Source organism: Hakea prostrata, chromosome 5 (assembly GCF_041222555.1).
Source record: "Hakea prostrata isolate BN-2017 chromosome 5, UWA_Hpros_2, whole genome shotgun sequence".
NCBI classification, from domain to species: domain Eukaryota; kingdom Viridiplantae; phylum Streptophyta; class Magnoliopsida; order Proteales; family Proteaceae; genus Hakea; species Hakea prostrata.
Genome location: NC_142604.1, coordinates 6,908,802 through 6,936,090, shown reverse-complemented (window position 1 = coordinate 6,936,090; position 27,289 = coordinate 6,908,802). Strand labels below are relative to the sequence as shown.

The 27,289-nt window shown below is 38.2% G+C and overlaps 2 protein-coding genes across 3 annotated transcripts in view; both read left to right on the top strand.

Annotated features, from left to right (window-relative positions):
• Positions 1-10,160, top strand: part of LOC149014740 (Protein kinase superfamily protein) — a 39,569-nt gene extending 29,409 nt beyond the window's left edge. The window contains exons 13-17 of the mRNA XM_089157215.1: positions 2,559-2,610; positions 2,751-2,807; positions 6,751-6,900; positions 8,402-8,476; positions 8,933-10,160. Of these exons, the coding sequence (XP_089013341.1) occupies positions 2,559-2,610; positions 2,751-2,807; positions 6,751-6,900; positions 8,402-8,476; positions 8,933-9,031 (433 nt within the window). The 3' untranslated portion in view covers positions 9,032-10,160. The remainder of the gene's footprint in view (positions 1-2,558; positions 2,611-2,750; positions 2,808-6,750; positions 6,901-8,401; positions 8,477-8,932) is intronic.
• Positions 10,161-12,855: 2,695 nt separating this feature from the next.
• Positions 12,856-22,143, top strand: LOC149014739 (uncharacterized). Of its 2 annotated transcripts, none has more exons than XM_089156869.1 (6): positions 12,856-12,984; positions 16,439-18,668; positions 18,749-18,824; positions 19,194-19,579; positions 20,779-20,877; positions 21,398-22,143. In XM_089156869.1, exons 2-6 carry the CDS (start codon positions 16,467-16,469, stop codon positions 21,560-21,562), a joined length of 2,928 nt encoding a protein of 975 aa, XP_089012995.1. In that variant the 5' UTR covers positions 12,856-12,984; positions 16,439-16,466; the 3' UTR covers positions 21,563-22,143. The 2 variants fall into 2 exon arrangements, with proteins under 2 accessions (XP_089012995.1, XP_089012994.1); XM_089156868.1 differs by having other exon boundaries at positions 16,382-18,668.
• The last annotated feature ends 5,146 nt before the right edge of the window (positions 22,144-27,289 follow it).

Genomic DNA, 27,289 nt, shown 5'->3' with positions numbered 1-27,289 from the left:
ACACCGTGCATCTCTCATTGTAATCTGGGGCGTCAGATAAAGAGTCCGGATGCAATTTGGGCTTCACCAAAGTAATTTCTGCTGAAAGCTTGTGTTGCGAGCTCCATTCCCCCTCCACTCCCCTTGCACCCCCACAGTTATTTAGAATCAGGATCCCACATAGATGACACATTGTCTCACCACGAATGGGAAGCATTGATTCTTTACGATAGAATTACTAACGATATTAACCTGTTTTCCTGTTTTGTCCTCAAAATATCTCTCATATACATGCTAATCCATTTACTAATAATCATTTTAATGTCGTACAGATATTTATCTCTAATGCCCTCCTTATTAGAATGAGACCACAAAAGAATCTCATTGTAAACTTAATCGTATGCTAAGCTAGTGCCAAAGGCTTCTGTGCAAGCGGAGCCGCCCCGGGGGGGGGGAGATTTTGCTACACAGCCTTACCCCAGCAATTTTTGCTGCAAGGTTGTTCCAATACCTTGACCTCAGGCTACAACTGTGGTCCAACAACTACTCCGCCAAGGCCCACCCCTAAAAATCCAATGCTAAAACACAAAATAAATAAGTATATACAATGTACTGTCATGGTACATATGGCTCATGTACCCTTGTGGTATACAAATATGGTATGCGAGGATATTCTCAACACTCCCTTCAAGCTGAAGCATATAAAATCACCCATGTCAGGTTGGTAAAAGTTTCATCAAGCAGATCTCCCAAGGAATGAGGAGATTGATTATGAGCTTCTTTAGGATGGTATATCTTGATAAAATGGCAGTCAACCTCAATTGTTCTTGGTATGCTTATGGAAGACAAGGTTGCTTGCAAATTGCCGCTTGATTGCCACAAAACATTTGCATGAGCTTAAATATAGGGAAGCCTAACTCATGAAGGAAGGACTTTAACCACTTTAACTCAGTTTGCACCATGGCCTTATACTCTGCCTCAGCACTAGCTCTTGACACTTTGCCAAGTCGCCATCTGCAGCTGCCCAATCACCATCTGTTCACCATCTAATTCAACTCTTCGGTAAGAGTGATAAATAAGCCCTTTCCCTAGGGCTCCCTTCAAATGACTCAAAAATTGGCAGACAGCTCCCCAGTGAACTTTCCTGGGCAAATACATAAGCTGACAAACAAGGGCAACCACAAATGAAATGTTTTGTCTAGTGACCGCAAGATAAACCAGCTTTACCATTGGTCATATCCTGTAACCATGTTGGCCTTCAGAATCTTCACTATCACTAGAACCAAACTTTTTTTGTGGGTCGTGGAGTATCAGCTGGTTTGGCTGCAAGAGACCTGTATCAAATGAGTGATCAAACACATATTTTTCTCTTGGATACTTTAATTCTTTGCTTACTATGAAGAACCTCAATACCTAGGATGTACTGAGGAACCCCCAAAATCTTCTTGTGAAAATGATAATTTTGGTAACTTTTAACTTCACTAATCCTAGTGGCATAATTTCCATATATGGTAATATTGTTCACCTACCAAGATCATATTTGGTAATATCATCCACATAAACAAAAAGAATATTATCTTTGGAGTGTTGACATACAACAAATACTGAGTTATCTGATTCACCTAAAGCTTCCTAGGTAGATTATGGAGCTAAACTTTTCCCAAATAATTGATAATATATTTAGTTTTTCCATATTTTCATATTAAGTGTACTACTTGTTACTTTTTAGTTTTTATCTATTAGCATATCGTTATACTTACCATTGATGATTTGAATTAAAAATTGTTGTGGTATATATTTGAATCCTCTTGATTTATAGCATGCTTTAATGGAAGTGCTATCATTATTTATCATTTTTTAATATTTTATATATTATCATTAGAAAGACTGCTTCACATACCTTAAGCATATCCAGTGCCTCTTAGCATCTCTTTGATATGTCCCTGATGCGTCCTTTAATCCAGTTTTGTGATATGCATTGAGATAGCCAGACACTTGATACATTGTTTGCAAGACTATGGGGAGAGTATTGTTCAGTACTAGGCTAATAGCACATATAAGAGAAAGGTGGGAACCAGGAAGAGGTAGAATGTAGTTATTTATCATAAATTGACATGAAGATTCAGTGACAAAATGTCACCTTTGTTGTCATTTGCTGGGTTGTTGACTTCCTGCATATTTTCATCGATATTGATATGAAACCTATGATTGATTTGTGAACGTTAAAATAAGGGCTAGGATGCCAATAGGTTGGGTTTGGGTGGAGCAGTTGGTACTTCCTAACTTCCATGTATCCATATGCGTTTTGGTATTCGATAGTGAACAAATCAAATATATTCCTGCTTGCTGAGACTTAACTATTGTGAATCAAACTTGTATATTGATAGTAGATTATCCAAACTGCTCCTTCAGTTTTTCTTTTTATTTATTGTTCCTTGTGGGGAGAGGGGTCAGTTTTCCATTGATTCTGATGGACTACAGAATACATCTTCAGTAATATACTGTTTTTTAATTTTACTCTTACATCTTCAGTAATATACTGTTTTTTTATTTTACTCTTGAATGTTTTGTCCTGGAAGGTTTCTGACTCACAACCCAGACCACCGTCTAGGAGCAAACGGAGCTGCAGAGGTCATCTTCCACCATTGATGTTTCTAGCATTGTTCACAATTTCACAAACATACTTTAGTCCCACCACTGCACCCTGTAGTCTTGAATGAAATGAATAATATGCTGCAGATTTCACTCACTTTTTTGGATTTTTTTTACAGGTAAAAGCACATCCATTCTTCAAGGGAATCAATTGGGAGACCATTGCCTTACAGAAGGTAATACATGCACTTGTGATGCTCTCTTTCAAGTATAGTGATTTTGTGGAAAATCAGAAGATATTGACTCCAAGCATTCCAGCAACAGCTGCCATTGATCAACTACCAGATCATTATTGCACTGTAACATCTTGTTTTCTTTTGCTAGCATCTCCCTTTCAGAATAAATCTGAAGTAGGTTGAGGCGCCTAGTTTTGTTAGCATTTCACTCTCAGAATGGTTTCAAGCAAGGATTTCATTCCAAATGGACACATTGGACAGATGGAATCCTGATCAGGATATCTATACTGATTACAATGCCAACTAGCCTAAGGAAGTACGGATTAAGAATTGTGATTAGATTTTGGATCATTCATAAGCTGACCCAAGGTGGATCAGTCGATCCACACGTTCAGTCACCTAATCTGTTACAGATCAGATTGGTCTCGCCCAATCATAGTACATGATTTCGCCAAATTGTGGTAGTTTCAGTACTACCAAAACGAAATGGAGGTCAAAATTTGAAACTACATAATTTAGCCAAAATTTCAATAATTTTGGTCAAATTTTGAAAATTCCAAGGGGTTGTCCCATACAGGTCTTATGGTCATATATATGGATATGGTGGAGCATATGGGGTGGTACATCTGCTGATTCCAGTAGCATGTCTGCATATTGGTAGGGGGATGGATCAAGTGCATCATTTGAGGACTCCATCTTTGGATATCCATCAAGATCAACACACCCAGTCATGCTAGTTCCACGACCGGGTTATAGTCGATGGCCATACGACATTCCCTAGGTAGGATATCCACTTTGTGTTGATAATGCTACCTATAGAAGGGTAGTGACAGACTATATGAATAACTTTATCAAGTGCATCATTTGTGGACTCCATCTTTGGATATCCATCAAGACCAACACAACCAGTTATGCCAGTTCCGTGGCCGGGTTATGGTCTATGGTCATACGACATTCCTTGGGGTAGGATATTCACTTTATTGTGATGATGCTACCTATAGAAGGACAATGACGGACTATATGGATAACTTCATCCGTACCATGTCATGGCCTACTTATGTCCAATATTCAAAGCATTCCTCCATGACCCAGGGGATGGATCGAGCCTGGCACATACTTGTATATTGAATTCTACTTGTTTGTATTTGTTGTTGCATTCTTAATGAAAATCTTAGTGTTGTCTTGCATAATAGGGGTGTAAGTTTGGCCCTGGCGGCCCTAACCTGCCCTAAGCCCTCCCTGAGCCAAAATAGGGCTTGGGCTAAAGATTTTGGCCCTAAGGGCGAGTTAGGGCCAAAATATTCTGGCCCTGAACTAGGGCCCAGGGCGGGCCTATGATTACTCTCTGGCCCACTCAGCATGTCTCGGCATGTCCCTAATTTTGGCCATGATTTTGACCCTGATCTTGGCCTTGATCTTGGCCCTGATCTAGGCCCATGATTTTGGTCTTGATCCTGGCCCTAATTTGAGTCTGAACCCTCCACCCATATGAAGAGGAATTAATTCTAATCTACATTGGTGAATACTTGACACATGTCAACTTTTAAAAACATGATCATGTTTTGTAAAAAATTAATAAAAATAAATTATATCCTCATTACCAATTTAGTAAGCATAGATTTTGGCCCTGATCCTAACCCTAATTTTGGCTCTAGTCTTAATGATAATTTGACCCTAATCATGTACTAGATTTTTACCTTGATCTTCATATTAACATTGATATAAGTCTCGATTTTGACCTTAAGTCATTTTGATCTTATTAAACTATGAGTTCACTTTTTTATATTATTTTTAAGGTAATTTTTATTTTTTGAGCTAAGTCATTTTAGTTCCCAAAAAACATTGATTTTTTTTTTGGACTAAGGCGAGATAATATATTATAAATAATAAAAACTAGTATATAGAGAATTAATATTTTACAATCTACACCCCAACTTTTCATCATAAATATGACATCTTTCTTTTGCCTCCAATGTGATATTTTAGAAAAACTTATTAAGGACATATAGTTGTGTTTGTAACTAAAATATCATTTTCTTTAACTACGAAAAAAATACCAATACTAAATTACCATTGATTTACTTGTTAACAAGGTTTTGAATATAGATTTTTTTGTTGAATAAGGATATCAATGGAGAGGTTTTCAATTGCCATCACCAACATAATGGGAGAGGTTTTCAATTTCCATCACCAAAGCAATGAGAGATTTTCAGAGCTCAATATAGAATTATGGAGTGTGAATTTTTTTATGTTTAAAGCAACACTATCAACTTATTAACTATTTTATCATTTTGTAGGAGCTTGAATCATCTTATATTTCTATGAATTTTATTTTTAGTTTACTTGTGATACTTTTATTTTCTTTTATTTTTTTTTTTATGAATTTACATTTGATATTTTAGGTCCAAGGATAGGACCAATTAAGGTTAGGACAAGGTCAATCAGGGCCAGGGATAGGGCCAATCAGGGTCAAGGATAGGGCCAATCAGGGTCAGGAACAGGGCCAATCAGGGTCAGGGTCAGGGTCAAGGTCAGGGATAGGGCCAATAAGGGTCAAGGCAAATTAGAGACAGGGCCAATCAAGATCAGGGTCAGGGTTAGGGATAGGGTAAGGGACAGGGCCAATTAGGGGCAAGGACAGGGCCAATCAAGGTCATGGATAGGGCCAATCAAGGCCAACCCATCTCGACCCGGCCCAATTAGGGCGGGAATGGGCTTGGCTTGGTCTTGTAGGGCTTACGGCTAGGGACAATAATCCTTAGCCCTGAACTAGGGTCAGGGTGGGAATGGGTTCAGATTAGAACATATAGGGCTGGGCTTGGGATTGCAAAAGCCCGGCCCTGTTGAAACTTTGTTGCATAATATTCATATTCCTAGTTGTGAAAATGCATGTTCTAGACTTCAGTTTTGCTTACATACAGCTAGGCATGTGTTGATCAAGAACACTTCTTTTGGATTAGGTTGTAGGCAAAAGTAACACTTCATTATGTTTACTGTCCTCAAATTAGGCTGGAAACCTAAAACCAGCTCAAAGAAACACCAAAAACACACTAAAATCTACCATTGAAATTTGGTGCAGTTTTGTACTAGATTTTGCCAAATTTTCAGAGAAATTTAGGTGTTTCACCCAAGGCCAAAAATGGCAAAATGAGGTGAAATTTTGAACATTGCACAGTGATGATCCTGATCAGGGTCATCAACCTTCAAAAACATGATAAGAGTTGTTGGGATATAATTTATTTCGTGGACTCCAAGGGTCAGGATTAGATACACATATTTGAGTGGAATAAATGAACCACAAGATGTTCATCTGAGAATTATTTACTTTTTATACATTTCCTGATTGTCAATTTTGGATCAAGGGTTTAAAAGAATTTTATCCTTTCAAACTACTGAAACAGTATGAAAAGTTCCAAGAGCACCTGAAATTCATATCATAGCTGTATAATAATGGTATGACAAAAGGCTGGTTGGAGCCGAGTCCTAAAAATGGGAACATTGCAGGCACTCTATGTAAAAACAAGGGAAGGTCAACTGGGACCAGTATAATCATCAGCAAGATAGACCAATGACTGTACAAATGGCCCAGTAATTTGGTCCAATTAGGGGCTTGGATAGAAAGAATTCACATAGATAGAGGAAGTGTAGGGACAATTCTTTTCTTCATTGTCTTGCAATTCTTCCTGTTCATCATAGTACACATAATGTTGCTTGCTTGAGACTTTGCATCTACATTCTCAAACGATGCAGAAAATCATATATCTGCTTTTTTAGTTTAGTTGAAGTTAATTGTTTAGAAATTAGTGATACGTTTTATTGAGTGTTCATTATTTCTTATTTATACATATTCTCTTTCACTTTGACTCTTCATTTGAGAAGGAAAAGGTCAAAAAGTATTCCTTTTTTCTTGTCATCTGACTTTTCTTTTCCCTTTTTCCCTCAGGCTGTCTTTTTACCAAACCCTGAGAGTGCAGATGACACGAGCTATTTTGTGTCAAGATTTTCTCATATTTCTGACATGATACAAGAGGACCAAGACTACATTGATTCTGCCTCTAATACATCTGATTCTCAGTCAGATACTGGAGTTGAGGTGAGTACATTTAATGTGTGAACCAAATCCTCAACATTATTAAACACCATATGAAGATTCTCTTGAACTTAATTGGCATTCAAATTTTCCCCCAATGTGGTTTTACATAATAGACCACATGGATACATGATGCAGATCTCACTGTTAAATTCACATTCCCACTCATGGAAGGATTTCTCGAAGTGGAAAGCATATGCGTTTTGTGAAGTTTGATTGTTTAGTTCATAGTAATAGGCTTCAAATATTTTATGTTAATGATCTGTTTTTAAAACATAAAAATGGTCTGGTTTAAATCCACATCCCCCCCATGGGCTTCTACTTTTCAGTGCTTCATGCTAACTTGTTTTTACTTATACCATATATCTTTAATATTTCTATTGCCAAATTAGGAGTGAGGGTCAGATTAGTCAACTTAAGATTCCTAGTCAGAGTCGATGTCTACTAACTTCAATAACTGATATCTGTTAGCTTAATATGGACTGGATAATAGGATCTTACATAATTTAGGCCAGGTTTTAGTATAGGTTTAGGTTGAACCTAGTTTTTGGGTGTTATCATTGTGATATCAATATCATAAAAGCCCAAAGGTGGGGTAAGGGCTTGCATGAAAAATATTAATGGTTCCATTTTTAGAGTGAAAGTTTATCTTAGCCATGCAGAGTCCTATTGATAGTTATTTTAGGTTAGTAGGACTTCTAGTCATGTTTATTGTTTATTTAGAGTAAAAGAGTAATAAGGGGTGCTTATGGGACTTAAATTTGGAATGCTGAATCTTAAAAAAGTAATAAATCTTTATTTACCTCTCCTTTGATTTGGAGCCAGATGGTATGTTTTCGAATTGATGAGTGCCTTAAGCTGGTAAGAGATCTTTCTCTTGTCCATGCCGTATGGTTAGTCTCTCTCATTTTTTGCCCCTCTTCTGGTCTCTCCTCTCATTTTCTTTTCTCTCTTTCTCCATTCCGACCTCTCCTGTTTGCCTCTTTCCTATTTATACTGTCATCTATCTCCATCGGTGTCTTGATCATGATTGGTTATTCTGAGTAATTCTGGAATTTCAGATATTAAAATCTCTTATTAAGTCCGTCAGATTTCATTTAACCTATTCTTTTCAATCATTTCATAATTTAACTTTCTTTTTTTATCTGCTAGATTTTCAAATATTCATTTTGGCCCTGTCGCAGTTCTGTTGAGCATGGGACGTCTTTATCTTCTCCCTCAGTTCTTTTCTGTTTTCACTCATTATTTCCAAATCTTGTAATCTCTTAATTGATGACAGTTTCTTGAATTGCTGGGTTGTAAGTGTCCGATCAATAGTTTGTCATTTGTTCTCAGTTAAACTCATACTTCGAGTTTGACGGTACCCATGACAAATTACTTTTGTTTTAATATGGCTAGCATAATCATAAATGGTGCTCATGTAGTGTTACTTAAATATCTCTTCCAGCAACCTTGAAGTAAATATCATTTTGCTAGGGTTAATGATCTTCCTTCTACTTCACAGATGGATGAATGTGGTGACCTTGCCGAGTTCGAAGCATCCCCTCTAAACTCAGCATTGATTAATTTCTCTTTCAAGGTATGTTTTTTGGGTCTTCCAAAATCATTAAAACAATGAAGCCTATGAATGTTCAATAAAATTTGTGTGCGATGGCACATTGTTGTCAAAGGTTGGTCTAGTTGATTTTAAAATGGAGATATCCCAATGATGGAAGTAAGTAAATATCATTCAGCTGGGAAAGTGACTGCAATACTACTATCAGTACTGTTGGTTCAGCTTCTGCCCTACACTTAATTCCGAAGATAGATCTACATACACATCATACGTAGACCTAAGTTAAATGGCCTTACATCTCCCTGCTCCTCTAATGGTTAAGGCACTATGGCCTTTGTAAGGCTTTGGTTGGCTGTATTTATGATAACCTAGGGCCCTGCAATTTCTTTTGAAAAATTGTGTGCACCGTGCGTGTTTGATGGGGTGGGGATACAAGAGCACTGACATTTTGATTCTTGCTGATGAAAATTGTCCTTGCAGAATCTGTCACAGTTGGCTGCAATTAATTACGATTTACTCGTACAAAGTGGAAAAGACACGTCAAAGGGCTCATCACCTGTAAGCGGTCCTAATAGATAGTAAATTGCTTTTTGTAGTGCAGAAGTTCTTCGTATATCATCACTGTTTAGCCATTACTATATTTTCAATAGAATCATTTCACAAGAAAAAGGCCCCCTTCTAGTTTTTGAGGGGTGAAGTAAAGAAGACAGGAAGAGGTTACCTTCACATTCCTATTAATGGATTAGAAAGCATATAAAATCTTCATGATCTGACCTTTCTGTCATCTAAGAACTGTTGCAGTAACTTACAAAGAGGGGGGAAGACAAAGATAGGCACAGTGGATGCTAGCTTGCGGCATACTGATGGCGTGCCCAGTCTTTTTCTTGTTGAATAACATCTTCACAGCTAACAGTCATGATGATCATATTGGGTAGATCTCATTTAGTTGAGGCTGTCAAAGTTGTATATTAGATAATATATTTACCTGTGGATCATGGTTACAGAATTCATGTAAATACTAGAAAGCTCGTCGGATAGGAATTGAGATGTCCAAGCAATGTTATGACTGGTAAATTTTGGAAGTTAAGAATGGAAGTAGTTGCTTCACTAAGAATCTAATCTGCTTGATCAGTACTTTTTAATTTAGTCTGCTTTTTTAATTGTCGACAAAGATTAGCCATGGATGCAAGAAAATTTGGAACATTCTCTTCGAATTGAGAAGTGCAGATCTCAACTGCTGCACATTCCTACTTACTGCTCGTTCCAAGCGAAGTTTTGAGCAACAAGCATGTCCTTACTGGTATCTTCCGACTCTGGTTGGTGATCGTTCGGGTACATGAGGACCCTGGTTGACCTGCTGAGAATCCATCCATGAAGGACATTCTTGAACCCTGTGGCGTTATCAATCATCATCTCAGTGGCAGGGGGACAGATTACAGACATTTCAATGCCCATCCTACCTACAGGTAAGACAGGTGAGACCTGGGAAGACAACCCGATTGCGAATAAGAGGATCTGTAGTACCTGTAGGACTTTGTATTCATCAATTTTTGCAGCAAGGACAAAAATCTTCTGTTGTGCTCATCTCTCAAAAAACAAATCATCAAACTTAGAAAAAGAAAAGCAAGAAGTCATTCAATTAACTTAAGGCCAATACAAGTAACAACCCCAAAGACAAGAAGCATTCCCCTGAGGAAACCCCTGTGAATTGGTGTTATCTTCTCTGCCGTCCTCCTCATTCTTGACAATTTGCATGCGTTGCCTCTCACGTAGCCTGTGAATTCGTTTCCTGTTTGGTTTCCATCAACAGCTTCTAAAACAGTATGAGGCCCTCTAGGAATCACTTCTCTGTATCTGCTACCACGACCATGAACACTACTACCACTGAAACAGATCTTTATCAAATCCCATATGTGATCGTCCATTGTTATGCAACTAATCCACAGCGATTCAATCTTTACTTCACATTTCACTTGATATATCTGTTCTCACTGTTATATATAGGTGCATCAGAAGATTCTGAACAGACACTTCCAACGTACATGCACCTTACAGTGGACGCAACCTCATGTTTCCCTCAAAGCCAAAAACAAAAGGAGGCCTCTGAAGGCTACACGCCCATTGGTTCATATTTGGCTGAGCGCTGAACACCGAACATACAGAGGTATTCACCTGTTATTTTCTTTTCTAGTTTGGTCCATTTCTGATGAGGAAACACACCGTCCATTTTTTGTGTGGATGTATGATACATATTTACAAGTCACATCAAAGGGTTATAATTAAATTAAAAAATATATATATTTTTTGTCTTATAAATATAATTTCAACTTATTGATGTGATGTAAATACATATGTCACACATCTACAAGAAAATAGATGGTTCATTTTGAACCAAATACAAATCCGTCTACCCGTCCTATCAATTTCGGAACATCATCTCTCATTTCCCATCTCTTTCTCATGTAATGAGAGAAGCCGGAGACACAGATGGAATAGGAACTGGCAAAAACTTTCTTTGCAAAGAGACTACTCAAATAGAAAGATTTGGCCTGATGTTTCCAATTTACTTTCTCCCGCTTACCCTAATTTTTTGACGAGTGAAGAGCATACGACAAGATGGGCTGACGTAACCAAAGGAGCCTTGGTCTGGTATTTTCAATTGGGGTTGTCGGATAGATATTTGCCATGTCCTCTAATTTAAATCAGATGCTTTAAAACAAAAGTGCAAGATATCTATCTATCTATCTATCTATATTTTTTGGTTAATGCATGGTTGGTAGAGTGACTCATACTTTTTACTGAAGATGTTATCGGTTCGACGCTTGCGGATGGCATTATGCAAAACCCTTATCGCTTATATTTAGAAACTCTCCCACTTCAAAAAAATATGTTTTATTTTACTATTTTTTTAACATTTAATAGAAATTTTAAAATTAGCAACTCAGCTGAAAAAGCATTAGAAGAAGACGACCAACTAAGAAGAACTTAAGGTTTGGACAGGGTATAGTGAGCAAAAGACTTGATTTTGTAAATTTACAAATTCTAAAACCCATTCCTATGGAAATAAACATCACCTCCAACATGTAGCTAGAGCAGATACCAGTAAGGTAAGGTTTTTGTAAATCAATTTGTCATTTAAATCTGGCTTATGTGATTTCTTTTTTAGTCATTTAATAGTACCAAAGGTCAAACAACTCTAAGGCTGATTTGGCATGCAGATTGGAGAGAACAAACTAAAAATCTGCATTATTAAAAAAAATTTCAAAATCTTTTCAGTATTTAACAGTGCAAGAAACAAGCCCTCATGAAAATGTGAATTCACCCATAATCTCCTCATCATTGAACATGGAGGAAATGAAACTCAGCAACAAACAACTTTGACAATTCTATTTGTTTAAATTGAATGATCTACACCAACTTACAATTCACTCATCCTCAATGAACTAGGAAACTCTACCTTGGACCCCACAGTGGAAGTTTATTTCACGCATAATTTCAATTCAATTTCTCATATAGGTAGTGATAACTGAAAACAGTGAGCACGAATCATCTGGGCTGAGCCATGGTTAGTTTGGCTTATCCCGGTCGAGACGGAACAATAAGCCAACCCAAAAGTTCCTTGAGCGCAAAGGGACTTGACAGTTATGGAAAGAGGCATGATCTCATTAAACTTGGAATGGGTGTTCGTGCCTAAAAAGAAACAAACAATTAACTCAGATTAAGGGAATCAAAACCCTATGATCGTGCGGCTACGCAAGAGATTCGTGAATTGATCTAATGGTCGAAAACAATAGGTAAATCATATAACAGTAAAGGAATCATCTTGAGAGAAGGTGACTGAATTTTTCCCTCCATTTTATCTTTCAATTAAATAGAAAACATGAGCTCTATAAATCCTGTTTTTTCTTCCGTTGAGAATCCCCTTGGCGGGAATAGATGAGTCACCCTCCAAGGCGAGAATTGGGATCCCAAGTCTCTTACTACTACCTCGTACGGTAGTACCTACTAGCGGATCTATCGACCGGGAGTGGAGAATCTGGATCATCACCCCAGTCGGGGAGCACTCTCCGACGGTTTTACCACTACAAAATCGGTGGGCCCCACAGTTGAAAAATATATAAAAAAAAATCCCATCACCCACCCCTGGGCCCCTGTATTTTGGGGTGGAAAAACCGTCATTTGTGCTCCCCGACGGGATCGCAGATCCGGACACAGGAATGGATTGGTTCGACGGATCGGGTTGAGTCACTGTTGTCTTAACGGTAAAATAGCTTTGGGATTTCCGAGTCGACTCGGACCGATTCAGAGTTACGAAACCTCCACGATGATCAATTCTATCTCTTTCCCGCCAAAAGCATTTGGCGCCAGATCTGCCCTCTTTCAACGTTACATAATACCGTCACCTTCTATAATCTCTCAGTCCTCACCACTAATGCTTCTCTACAACCTCGATTTCACTCTCTGTTACTGTCTTATTCTCCTGCTATTTCAACTTTATCTCTTTGGATCTTCGATGGAGTGTTGAACGTCAGGTGAGATCATCTTTGTAATTTCATTTGGTTAAAGTTTTGGAGATTTGGTCGATATCCTTTGATCGATCATCTTCAGCGTCGAGAGGTGATGATCTGTATGCTTTCATTGTTCCTTCTATTGTCACAGATCCATTTAAGTAAAGCTGGTTTTGTAGATGGTGAAAATTTTACCTCTTTCTTTCAAATCACTCGAATTAGTTGCATTTCGCTCTTCTTCTTATTTTTCGCCCTTTTCTATTTTAAGATTCTATTCGCGAATCACAAGTTGCAATGCATTGGTCAGAGTATCCTATTAATGCTCCGTCAGGTTTTATCTTCTGCTAATCGAGATTAACATGGTTCGTAGTTCTAGTTATTGTGGAGTTAGGGTTTCTACACTGTTAATGCTCCGCCAGGTTTTATAATTTTCTAATCGAGATTAACATGGCTTCTGCGTTCTAGATCTAGTTACTATGGAATTAGGGTTTGTGTACTGTTAATGCTCCATTAGGTTCTATCATTTTCTTATTTTTTTTTATTTTTTTTGGGTATATAAACAGGGCCAAAGGCCCAAAGAAAAAACAAACTACTATAGTAGTATCACAGGAAGGTAACAACCTTCCCAAATTATATGTCTGGAGGATCTCCTCAAGTTCTTCTGGGGATCTCTTCCAGACCTCGTCATGGACTAAAGGAAATACCCGATCAACAGCATGGTTAGCATCGTGAACACATGATGCGTTTCAACTCGCCCGTGAGCCTGAATCCAACCTCGAATGTAGAATTAGGGTTTGTATAAATGAATGATACCAACTATTGTAGAGCTTGGGTTTCTATAGATGAATTATACCATCTCATGTTTCTGACATAAGTTTGACTTAAATGGAAATGTATGTTCTTATATGCTAATGTTGTTTATACCTTCTCATCATTTTGACAGTGTTGTCTTGAATGGAAATGTAGCAACCACATGTTGATATTTCCTTTACAATACAGCTTGGAGGAAAATGGATCAATTTGATCAATAATTTAGGTTGGATTTATATATACAAGTTAGCTCTAAATGCAAGCGTTTGAGCAGCCTTGAGCATTTTGATAATGTACTTTCCTAAAGATGATTTTCTTTTGGGTGAATAAATAAATGTCAATTGTGTGTTAGGGTGTTTGGGTGCTGCTCTGTAAAGCACCAATGTTCCCTATTATCGCTTTATCATCAGTTTTTCTAATATCTGGATTCTCTTATCAAGATTTGTGTATCTAGTAAATGGCATTAGGGTGAGCATGGTAGAGAAAACCGGTTGTCCTGAGTCTATATGTGAATATCCTCCTTTATTTAATGGATTAAAACAAGAGAGCTTGGAATAAATTTGTGCAACAGAGATTGACTGGCATGTGGTTTCAATCATTATTCAAGCATTTTTTATTTGATGAAGTATTGGCCATCGGAAAAAGTAACTTGGGAACTATCCCAGCAGGATTTGGGATTTGGGTGGGAATTAGTTTAATTCTCATATATACTTCTTATTTCGTAGGGTTGGTCTTAAGGAAAAGACCTAATTTAAGGGGGACTGACTGTTGCATATGCATCATATGATAGTTATTTAGGTAATTATTTGAGGAAGTTATTGTGAATATGTGGGAGATATGTGAGAAGTTTTAGAAGTTAAGATAGAATTATTGTGTTGTTAAGTGGACTAATATGAATAGAAGATAGACTGCAAAAGATTATATTATTACGTGAGTTATCTTGAGAGAGGATTGACGTTCTTCTGATTGTCCTGAAATGTTCTGGGACTTCATATATACAGTCCCAACCCTTATCCCCAATTATTTCTCTCACCCTTCGTCTTTATTTTTAGCCAATACTCTGTCCACTAAAACCTGTCTATCACAAATAACAAATTAAGTTTCTTAACCATTGAGATGAATTGGTATAGGATAAATCTTAGGAGAAACTACATTTAGAAGTGTAGTTAACATACCCTTTTGAATCATTATATTCTTTTGGGCCCTTCAAACATGCCTTAAGAGTCATACAATAAGCAAGCTGAAGGAGGTTGCCAATCATGAATGCAAAGGAATATCATGTTTGGATCCACATTGGCATCACTTAGCTTAGTTGTGGAGTCTCACAAATTTATAATCACATGTGATTTCTACTCTCACATCAGTGAAACCTAGAAGTAGAAGACATCTTATTTCTCCTTTGCAGAGGGCCAGAAGGAGTTGTGTCAGCTTCATTGTCTCCTTCAATAAAAGGAAGATCCCCTCCATGATTTTTAAGATGGCATCTAGCCTTACTTTAATTGAGATCTACGTACATTAGCTACATCTGAGCTGTCATTAGGCATAGGATTTTAATTATGATCACTCTTTACTATGGTGTGCTGGTCCCTCAGAGTTGACCCGTCACTATCCTTGATTTTAACCCTCGTAAAATCTCCATGTAATAGTTACCTTCCACAATTGCCCTAACATGATGACCCAATACTATAACATTAACAGTTGAGAATCAACTGCCCTTTCTATCTACAGGCAAGCTGGTTCTACCCAATCCTCCAACAACCTCCCTGATCGATATCCTCATCAACCTGCTCAGTCTAGTCCAATGAAACAGGAAGGAAATCTTCCTCCAGAATAGTAGAGTTAGATTTTGAATTTGAACTTGATATTGCACCAAACTGCAGCCTTCAACCTTCTCTTTAATGCCAGGAACTTTAGACTCAGAAGTGGGTTGATCTCTGCTTATTGATATAGAAATTTCAGAAAATATTTCTCTTTTTTTTTTTTTTTTTTTTTTTTTGGGGGGTGGGGGTGGGGGGGGGGGGGGAGATATGCATTTGCTCATCCATTTGTTTCCCTGAAGATATTTGTACTGGTGAATTTTCTGTTAGATTGGATTTTGTTTGTTTGAAGAGATTTACTTATACTTTGTTACTGTTGTTTGATTTTGGTTTACTCCGTTACTGAATAAATCTAAAAGTTATTAGTGGTTTGGTGTAGATAAAAGAAAGAGAAGAGTCTATAGGGGTACTAATGCTTTTGTGGTTCTTTTATTGCATTAACTGAGCTGAGAATGAGGTCGACAAGGTGTTACTTCTCCCCTCCACTTGATGAGTTGCCTTCTTTTTTTTCCTTTATTATTTTATGAGGTCATTAATGAATTTCCAACACTGGGAAGTTAAATGTTTCACCCACAAAACTGTCTTATATTTTACTTTGGTATGTTTTCCTTCGTTCGTGTTTGTTGATAACAACTTGAATCCTCTACCACACCCAATTGATTATTTGTTTCAAGATGGTTTGAAGTTAACATTTTTATACAAGTTGAGCTATTGAGTTGCATTATTTTATTTTCTTGGTCCAATGTAGTATTATGAATCTGTTCCTTACCAAATAAAATCACCTTATGCTGTAGGGCAAACTATTTTGTCAAATGTGACAAGTTTCTCCTTGTTCTTTTCTCTGCAAGAAGGCAAGGCGAGTATATTGAAGCTTAACCAATGGAATTGAGAAGCTTAAGAAACTTGCATTTTATTGGGGCAATTAAGAGGGGCATTGTGGAGAAAATCATTAATGTAGATTCTCATGGAAGACCGGACCTGAAGTTCAAAACAATAGAGGCTATATATGAATCTGAAGCTGCCAAAAACCAAGGTTCATGTACAAGATTTCAGCAGCAAGGAGAATCCATAGGTTCACCATATGGTTCCAGTGGGGTCAATATTGACAGGCCAGTTCTTCTCATGGGCAGTGGAAGAGTCAAGAGTGAAAGTCATCTAGACAAACATAGTTGTGACGACACAAGAATAGATGACATGGATGATCTTAGCTTTAGTGAAATGACACTAAAACAGCTAAAAGAGAAATACAAACCAAAGAAGCGGAAACTTTCAACTGTTGACCTGAAAAAAGGACCATGCAGTCCCCTCAGTGAAAATTATGCAAAGTTTCAAGTAAAGGAAGATGAATTTGACTTGGAGGAAAATCTCAGCAGTTTGAAATTAAAGCTGTTGAAAAACCTAAAGACCAAACGGAAGTGCATTAGGAAAGAAGTGCATTTGACTTCTGAATCTGCTGATTCAGTTTCAGTACGTGAACAAACACCAACTGCTCCTCAAGATCCACCTCAAAATACCGTAGATCTAACTGTACCCATTAAAGCTGAAATTGAGATTTCAGGACCGGAGTTTGCAGAGTGCCCTAATTTTGATGGTTTTACCTTTGATGCTACTCTTAGTTCCCACTCTATGGTTGTTATTAGTGCAAACATATCTGATGAAGTGGCAGGGTTATGTAAGAGAAGTGAAATGGCTACTCGAGAATCTTTTCTTTCTACAGAGTCTCCGGGTTGTGCTGTTAGAGAAGCTTCAATTGAATGTTTAGATTGCGAGAATTCACTCCCTCTTCCTGCCAGGGATGCAGTTGGGGAAGCAATGGACATATTTTCAGAGGTGATTGATCAAGAAACCACTTCTTCCCCTGTTTCCGAGTGTTACACAAATGTTAGCATTACTCACTCATCTCCGGGTGAAATGGCTACTCGAGAATCTTTTCTTTCTACAGAGTCTCCGGGTTGTGCTGTTAGAGAAGCTTCAATTGAATGTTTAGATTGCGAGAATTCACTCCCTCTTCCTGCCAGGGATGCAGTTGGGGAAGCGATGGACATATTTTCAGAGGTGATTGATCAAGAAACCACTTCTTCCCCTGTTTCCGAATCTTACACAAATGTGAGCATTGCTCACTCATCTCCTGACTTAGGCCTTATGGAGGTGCCATTGGTCACCAACAACCCTGGTCCTGAGACCTGTGGAAGCTATGAAAGTTCTTCACATATGCAGGGGACATCATATGAAACAGATAGCAACTCTGTGATTCATGTGCCTCATATGTTGGATGAAGCAGAGGAAGAAAAAGTTTTTTTTCCTGTTTCTGAACTTAATACTAATGTAACCATTACCCAGTCAACTCCTTACATGAGCTCTATGGATGTGCCATTGATCACCAACAAGCCAGGTTCTGAGGCATGTGGAAGCTGTGAAAGCCATTCATTTGTGCAGGCAACATCATGTGAAATAGATACGAGTTCTGTGGTTCATATGCCTCATAAGTTGAATGGTGATGCCTTTACCTGCATGAACCCTAACTATGATGGTGATTGTATTTTAAATATGGAAGCTGGAGATAACAGCAAGGAGGATGTCATTCCTGATCCTGAAACAAATTCTGATATCCTTTACATGCCAATTCAGAAGTCAAATCAGGGCTTGAATTCTCCCAGTGATTTTAATTCTTTCAGTTGTAGTTCTACGATTGAAGAGAAGCAGAAGAGCTCATCTTTGTCAGCTGATGGACTGACCTTCACTGGCATGGAAATGGAAAATGATGGTGACATCAAGGAGGATAACCTTCCTGATCCTGAAACCATTGTTATGAACAATGCTGACAGCCTCTACATATCATCCCATAATTGTAATACATGCTTGGATCCCTGTAGCAGTTCAGAAGATTTCAGTTCTGCAACTGACGAACACTCATTTCCAGCAGCAGAGGAATCAATGTCTACTAGTTATAGGGTTAGAGATTCCTCTGTGAGGACTAATCCATCTGATGATACTGGAAGTCATACGGACATGGAAGTAATTCAGAATTTCTGTGCTTTGACACTGGACTGCCATCCAAAGAGGCTTTTTTCAAACAGAAAGGTGTGGACATTTTTCTGTTGAATGTCAGATTTGCTTATTTTTTCTGGTCTATGAAAGTGGCTTATGACATGTTTTTTCAGGCTATTTCTCCAAGTTCTCAGGAAAAGCTGCGTCAAGCTGTGGATGCTGACCAAAATGATAAAACAGGTCTTTCCAGTAAGTTCTGAAATCTTTAGATTTTGTAGGCTTTATGAGCTAGTGTGCCCCTCACTGGGTGGAGAGTGAATGCAGACGATCTTGTTTGGATCATTTGAATGACTTCAGCTCTAGGAATAAGTTAAATATGTATAATCTAGCTTTCTGAACCATTTAGGTAAGAGACACAAATAAAATGGATGATGGAATAATATAATTGTTCACTATGTTTATTGTGTGAACTCCACCATCTGAAGGTTTTGGTCCATCCATTTACAGCTAGGCAAATATGCAGCATGAGGAGTGCATAGTTTTGTGGCATCCATGAATAATAACCGCTGTCCACCTCAAATTTTTTCACTGGTCTTGATTGAGTTTTCTTATCGACAGAGTGTAGGGAGAAACTTTGCTTTGGGAAGCAATCTAAGATTAATGCGTCTTCAACAGCATCTGATTCCAAGGGAGATGAAGTCAATGTAATCCCTCGAAGGATAATTTTGAAATTGAAGAATGAAAAGAGTAGACCTAACTTGTTGCTTCCTAAAGGAATTCTCAAGGCTCCAAATGTTCCTTGTGTGACGTCACATGCTGTATCTGAAAGCACCTCCAACCCTTTTGCAGAGAGGGCTATCGCATTCTCTGAGCGCCAGATGCATGACATTGAGTGTCTTGCAATGAAACTTGTTAAAGAGTTGAAGTGTTTGAAAGACATCGTAGAAGGAAAACAGCACTCTGAAGTCTATCCATCTGAATCCTTGGAATCTTCAGTAGATGAGGTATGCAAACTTGAATAGCTTGTAATTGTGAATATCCTTTGTTACCTACCTTGTGGTCTTGACTGAAACTCAAATGCAAATAAGATCAAGAACCAATATTTTGCATGTGCTATTGATTTTGAACTATGATATCTTGTAGTCATATTCTACTTTTTGAAGTTGTTATAACTTTACTTGATTAGTACATCTGAACATGTTCATCTATTGGCTTGTTTTGGTGCTAATAACAGGGGCTGATGTTAACAAAGGGCTCATTTCTTCCCCTGAAATCTTGGGTTAGGGTATATTTTTATGATGAGGGTGGTCAAGAATCAATAATGTTGTTCCCTTACCTGTCACACTAAATTCATATTTATGCTTATAGATACAAATGTATTATAATACGAGATTGATATGGGAGTTGATATCAAAGACACCCCAAAAGGTTTACTTTACATCATGGACACCCACGAAAATGCAAAAATTGCACACATCCCCTATTCTGCTAGAATTGTTGGGTCTAATCATTAGAAGACCATTTTACCTGTTTTTCTTGATTAACAAGACTAGCCTTACTATAAATAAGGTGTACTCACCCCTCTGGCTCTGGAACCAGCACCACGATTATATTTAGTGATGATCAGGGAGGGAAGTGAAGCTACCAAGCCATTGAAGGATCTCGTGGATGATGACTGGAATGCGTCCAGGATGTTGTCAGAAAACCAAAGGGACCACTTCCACTAAAGATCTCCATGCAAGAAATGTTCTTGAGCTGATACTCACCAGATGTATAGATGGTGATGACGCCATGCTCATGAAGTCTTGGGGACAATTAAGTTACCTTATGGTAGATATCTAGGTCCATCAAGATATGCACTCTAAAATTCATGTTTCCTCTGTTCATTTTTTTTTTCCTTTTAAAATTTGGTTATATATGGAGAGATTTTCTTTGACAGTCACCTGGCACGCGTAATTTTTCATTTACAATGATCTTTTTGTATATTGTCATCTTTTCCTCAGTCTGATGTGCAAATCTTGCTCAAATTTATGGAGAAATACAGAAAATTTCTTTTGTCTGTCGTTATAGGGGTTAATATAAACAAAAATTCTAGAACTAAATTCACAGTAAAATTTCTAGAACAGAACCTGCCAACCAACATAAATGAGATTTATATTTATCAGCTTCCATTTTATTTCTCTAACTGTGCTGTCTGTGACAGATGAGAGTGGCTATTGACAAGGCTGGAGAAGTTGAAGAGACCACAAGAAAGTGGCTTTCCATGATGGCAAGAGACTGCAGCCGATTCTGTAGGATCATGGTTTGTTCTTTTCTTCTCATCTTACTCCTTGTTAAAGATTCTAGCTTATATGATGATTTACCATATGAGAAGATCTCTACATTAAAAGCCCAACCTTTTCTTGGGTTTTTTTGATGGCCAAACACAAATAAGCCTTAGGATTTGCCTTGACAAATGTGGCATCTTGTATTTTCTCTTCAGGATTTTCTTTTTTGGGGTAGAATCTCTTCAGGAATGACATTGCAAGAAACTAGAAGAAAACTACATCCACTAGAATTCTCCTTTCATTTTTTTTTTGTTAACTTTTATTTTTAACTTGGGACTGGGGGATGGTGGAAGTGGGGGTTCGTGGGTTGGTTGGCTGTGACCTTTCCGACCGGGGGGGGGGGGGTAATGATATCACATACTCATGGAATCCCTTTCAAGCCATAACCATGTCTGGCATGTGTTACAGTCAGTAAACATCAGCCTTAACTATAATGTAATTAGCCCATCAATTTTACTTGGAACTTGAGTTGTGTTTCTCCTCTAATGATTGTAGAGATCGACTGGAAACAAGGCTGCTGCTGCTCCAACGTCGAGTTATGGACTTCAGAAGGACAAGAAGAAGATAGTCTTTGCAGATGAAGCTGGCCAGCCTCTGTGTCATGTCAAGGTTTTTGAAGATCCAATGACTTCTCTCCATGGCTCGAACTGTGAAAAATAAGAAATGCTTAGATAATGAAAAATTAAAAGAAAGCATCCACTAGTCTATGAAGCTATTGCTACTGCAGGGTCTGGAGGCAAATGTCTGTGGCCTTTCCCCCGCAGTGTGGAGTGGAAATCATGGCCTGGGGGTTGCAATAACACAACTTTGCTGCTGCGCGAAGGCTTGCCCCCTTTCAGGCACCAACACGGAGCCTGCTAAGATCATCCTTGTAGTTATGATAAGCCTAGGGGCTCTAAGCTTATTTTCAGGTCTTCACTGGTGTTCCCAACCATCCTTCTCTGTTGTAATTTCATTGCTTTTTTTCTTTCTTGCTTTCTTGGTTTGATAATGATTAGCTTGTGTAATATTTAAAGCAGTTTGAAAAGGACATTTAAGTTTATAACATATGGAGGAACTAGATAATGTTCTGTCTTGTTTCTGTGTATGGATCTGAATCACAACAAAGAAAAGTAAATAGAGAACATGTTGAGCTGGATTAGTAGGAAATTGAACCAGGGAAGGGCGCCAAAATGCTAATGAGTCTCCAATAGGGAGAGATTCACTTCTCAGTTTGTTAGGACCAATGAGAACTCATGGATCATGCATTACTAGATGGGCCTGGACCTGGGCTCGAACTTGGAATGCTAGAATTTTTTTTCTTCTGCTGTTTGGTGAAAAAACATGCAATGCTAGTTGGATATAGAGAATCTAAACAAGGCTCCTTAGAGTAAAATATGCTGAAATGAACTAGATCGAACGGTTCCTTGATGTTACTCCTACAAAGGGTATTCTCATTATAAGCTAACCAGAGATGCCACTGAAACTAGAGAACCTGTCTTATTGATTGATCTGTCACGTTTTAACTATAACTGATTCGTATTTTCAAGGTATATGAGCTTTCTTTCTCTTCCAACCCCTAAACCGTAACACCCTGAGGTCTCACCATTCTTTGTTTAATTCATTACACACCAACACTTGAAGAATTAGCAGTTCATTATTAAAGAACCACCCCAACCCTAGTGTCGCCCAACTACCACCGGACCATTAGGGTAGCTAATATTGCTACCCTCGAACTTAACCATCACACATTCAAGAGGGGTCTGCCTCTAGATGCTGACAACATGGATCCCCTAAATGTGAATAAAAGAATATCCACGTCTTATGAATTCCTCCCTCGTGTCTCAAGCATGAATGTAATTATGTAAATAAGAAAGCCCATGCTACCAACCCTTTTCCTCCAAATATGAAGAAAGTGCCACCAATGGTGAGGACCTTGGACAAAGATAAGGTCATGATATGAAGCCACTCGTGACTTCAATGCCACGGTAAAGTTGCACCCTAGTGCCTTCAGTTCTGTACGTGTAAGGTTCTTCTACCTTGAATGGTAGAGGATAACCCTATTCTAATCCCTGCTACCATACATTTAAAGTTTTCGCCTTCTCAATGCTTAGAGGTAAATCCCCCTTCTTGATTAATTAATATCATCAAAGATAGACCTATTGTGCCTCAATCCAGGCCCAAGACTACCTAAGTGGGTTAACTCAAGTTGATTAGATTACAGTGGCCTACTTGTATTTACACCCAAAAAATGGCACAATTGTGATCTCTACCTATTTGAATTGTAACTAATTAAATGAAGAAATTTCCTTGATGTACAAAATTTTTTTAAATCTAGTCATGTCTTTATAAAAGAGGTCTTTGTTCTTCATCTTCTCTATCTCCAGATATTACGATAAATCGTCTACTGATATTGTTTATGCTTCAAAAAGCAAGTTTTATCAAATGTCTAGAAAAAAAAAAAAAGAGGAGGAGAAGGGGGGGGGGGGGGGGGGCGGGGGGGGGTTTTTTTTTTTTTTTTTTTTTTTTTTTTTTTTTTCCCCCCCCCTTTTTTTTTTTTTTGGGAAACTTTTGTTTAACACACCCCGCTTCCTTCTTTATCTATATTCATGATGAATGTAACTGCAAACTTTTTAGATAAATGTATTTATCTTTGTCTTGTAAAAAAAAAAAAAAAGAAGAAAAGGTGCATTTCCGAAGGTAGTTGGGCTTACTAATTAGGCTTATGATATAGTTTCTTTGGGTCGATTGTAGATCTTATTTTTCTTCTACTCACCTTCTTTCGGCAATCCTGATATTGATAACTACGATAATGACAAGCAGTATATCTATAAGAAAACAAAGACCATTACAAAAGGACAAACTTGAAAGGGACTGGAATCATAAAGCTCATCTCATGAGCACCACAAGAAAGAAACAAAGAGAGAAGAGAGAGAGAGAGAAAGCATTGAATCACTGTCTTTTTGTTGGCACTGCTTCAGCATTGAATCATCAGAAGGAGCAAGGAGACGAACAAACAAACACATGCACAGGCAATTTAGGTCCTCAATGCGTTCATTTGATTACCAAGTGTCACCACAAGGCGTGGTTGCTCAAGTAAAATAGGTCAAAACGTAATCCAGGTTTCATAGACATGTGAGATCCATTCAGTTTAAGGGAACTCGAGTTCGTATTTGACCAGTTAATCAGGTGATGAATATTCTTTTCGTTTCCATGACGGGTCAGTGCTCATCATGTCCTACTAATGGCAAAAATATGAAAATATCGCATTACAGTTTACTCAGATTCTTGACAAGACACCATCACCACCCACCCCATTAAAATGATTCATTCTAGAAACCACTCCAGTCAAATCTACCATGAACATGGACATGATCTCTTCAGTCAAATCTTCCATTAAAAACCTAAAAGAGAGACCCAATACAAAGTCACGTTGTCTATACCTGTAAATTGGTGAGTCATGAGTGCTTGTTGGATTTTGCTTGGGGGCTAATCCACAACGGTCAAGATTAAAAATTGGACTCTTGATTAAATCATCATCGTCATTTACTCATGTCATAAAATGATTTTAGTGAACGTCGCGGTTTGTCGATTCCCGAACCATTACAAAACCAAAATCCTATTAAAAATTAAATCGTCTTCTTCCTTGACGTTCATCCCGTCCAGTCTTCGTGTACGTGCTTCATTTGTTTTTTTGATTGCGGAGGAAATGTGTCGCCGCCTGGCTCCTCGCCCGGGTCGGCCCTCTCTCCCGCCCCTGCGGCCCCCGCCCTTTCCCTCTCTCTCCCTCTTCTCTCTTCTCTATTTGGTTCGTTTAGAATGTAGCGAGTCATGTGGTGGGTTGGAGAGAATTTGGGCCGATGGCGGAACCGTCGAGTTTGTTGGGTTTTGAAGATCTCCATTAATTGGTTCGGGGGTTTGAAGTGGGTTTCAACCGATATCCTAATTCGAATAGGTTTGGCTTTTTTTCTTCTCAATTTCAGTTACAACCCTTATCTATTTTACCCAAAGAGAAGGAAAATCAATGCTCCGCCTTTCTTTGTCTCGTGTCTATTTTCTCGTATGGTTACAACCGATTCGAATAAGTGTTCGGCATTTCCCATTTTCAAGTGATCGTTGATCTTCTACTTGCGGTTGGGCAAATCGGATGTTGGGAGAAAGGGTTTTATTTCGGACAATGCTCTCCATCTTTGCAAATCTAATTGAAAGATCACTGCTTCGAGATCACCTTTGCTGTTTTAATTTACCTTTGCTTCAAATTCCTTGAGTACTATGAAGAAGATTCAATTCCTTCTTCTTATTAAAGATTAAAGATTCTCTAAAGCTTTAGTCTTCTCAAAGCGGTGTCCTGGCTGTTCTGCGGTTCTCATGGGCTACATCTCATTCCCACCGGCTGGAACAATGGAGATAATTATTATCGGAAAATCCCTCTATCTCTCTCCTCCCTTCGACCTATTTATTTTCTTTTGAAAAATATTTCCTATTTATCCATCGGAAATGGGGCGTTGGGGGTCGGTCTTCTCTATCGTGAGGGGGGGGAAAAGGCGGGGGCAGGAAGGGGATGGAGAAACGAAGAAGACAAGAGTGAAAGCAAACGAAAGGATCGTTTATGTTCGTCGGGTCGTGCTTGTCTTGGTTCAAATGTTGGTTTGGTTGTCTGAACCGTTTGGGTTAGTGGAAATCGGTTGTTCATTTGTTGTTTTAAATTGCACTGTTAATATTGTGTGGTCGGGATTTAAAATTTCATGACTCCTTTTCATCCAGCCGTTCGCTGCTTGGAGCAGTGCCACGTAGGCACTGCCCCCAAGCAAAATCCGTGCTTGTTTGATTACTCAAACATCCACATGATTTGCAAGGCTCTCATGGCAGTGAAAGCGACTCTTTCATTTAGTGCACGTCATATGATTGTGGAAAGATCCAAGAGAAAAGTGGAAGTGGAGGTTGGGTGGATTCGGCCGGTGCTGCTTCTCTTTTCTTTCCAAGATTCCAAACAGAAAAAACGCTTCAAGACATGATGACAGTAACAATCATAACCTCAGCTGCATTCGAGCCGTATCTTCTCCACTTCAGATTGCAATAGAAAAATGAAGAAAAAAGAAGTGCATAGCCAACCTTCAGAGACTTGCTTTTGACACTCGTCACAACTCACAACCACATTCAGAAATAGCCATCATTGTTGAATTGTTTGAAAGGCAAACTAAACAATAGTGATCATCATGAGAAGTCATCAACATCGAAGAGGGTTCAACATATGAAAAGGAAAGCATTTGCATAAAGGAATAAAAAGATTTTCGTGGATTGATGAAGTCTATAGACTTTCATGGTCGCATGGGGTTTGTTTCATTAGGTTATGACCGCTCATTCTTATGTTGTGTGAACACAGAAAACTTGTAAAAAGTTAATGGATGAGATGAGAAAGAAAATCCGAACTTTTATAGCTCATACACATTTGTAAAACTTGTTGCATGCGTTAGCTATTTAAAAATGGATTAGTATTATTGGGGGCGTGGCTAAGGAGTTCGGATCCTCAACCCGTCGGGGAGCACATAATGTTCCCCGACGGCTTCTCAACCACACAAACACATGAGACCACAGATGAAAAATACTTTTTGAAAAAAATAAAAAAAAACTTCAAATTTTTACCTGTGGGCCCCAACATGTTTGTGTGGTTGGGAAGCTGTCGGGGAGTAGTCTGCGTTCCCCCGACGGGGTGAGGATCCGGACTCGTGGCTCAGCCTAATAAGAGATTAGAGTTTGAATACTATCTGGTACATCACATCACATGGTTGAAATTCATTTATAAATCACGTCAAAGAATTGTGATTAAATTAAAAAAAAATGATGTGACTCATAAATGGATCTCAAACTTTTGATGTGATGTTGCGATACATGTCACACATTAATTACAAGGAAGTCAGAAATGGACTGAATATTAGTCTAACTCAAGTTGATTAGATTACAGTGGTGGTTTCTACAATAGGGGGAAAATTACTTGATTTATGGTTTTTTTAAATCTATTCCTTGTCTTTGTATAAGAGTTTTCTATTCTTCATCTTCTCTAAATTCAGTTACTGTGATAAACCGTATGTTGATATTGCTTTTGCTTCTAGAAGCAAGTTTACATGCCTATAAAAGTTATTCTACTTCCAAAAACATTCAAAAATATTTTTGATGGGCTATCAAAGGGTCCCCTAATGTCTTTGACCTGAGTTTGTTCGACTTAGTCTTGTAAGATATGGATTCCTTTATTGCTTTGTAGTTATAGTGGGGTAGGGTTTGGATGTAGTGTTTGACTTAATTCCACTCCACTTGACTTAGCAAAATTAAGGGCAACATTAATGTCAAGATCAAGATCAAGATCAAGCTAAAGTATTTATAGTCAGGCTAAAGGTTTTGAGAAGTCCAATA

What these genes read in the sequence shown, in the direction of transcription:
- LOC149014739 (XM_089156869.1), top strand. Translation starts at nt 16,467, where the DNA reads ATGGAATTGAGAAGCTTAAGAAACTTGCATTTTATTGGGGCAATTAAG. An exon ending in TGATAAAACAGGTCTTTCCA is followed by an intron (nt 18,825 to 19,193) that starts GTAAGTTCTGAA and finishes TCTTATCGACAG; the next exon opens with AGTGTAGGGAGAAACTTTGC. An exon ending in GCCGATTCTGTAGGATCATG is followed by an intron (nt 20,878 to 21,397) that starts GTTTGTTCTTTT and finishes TAATGATTGTAG; the next exon opens with AGATCGACTGGAAACAAGGC.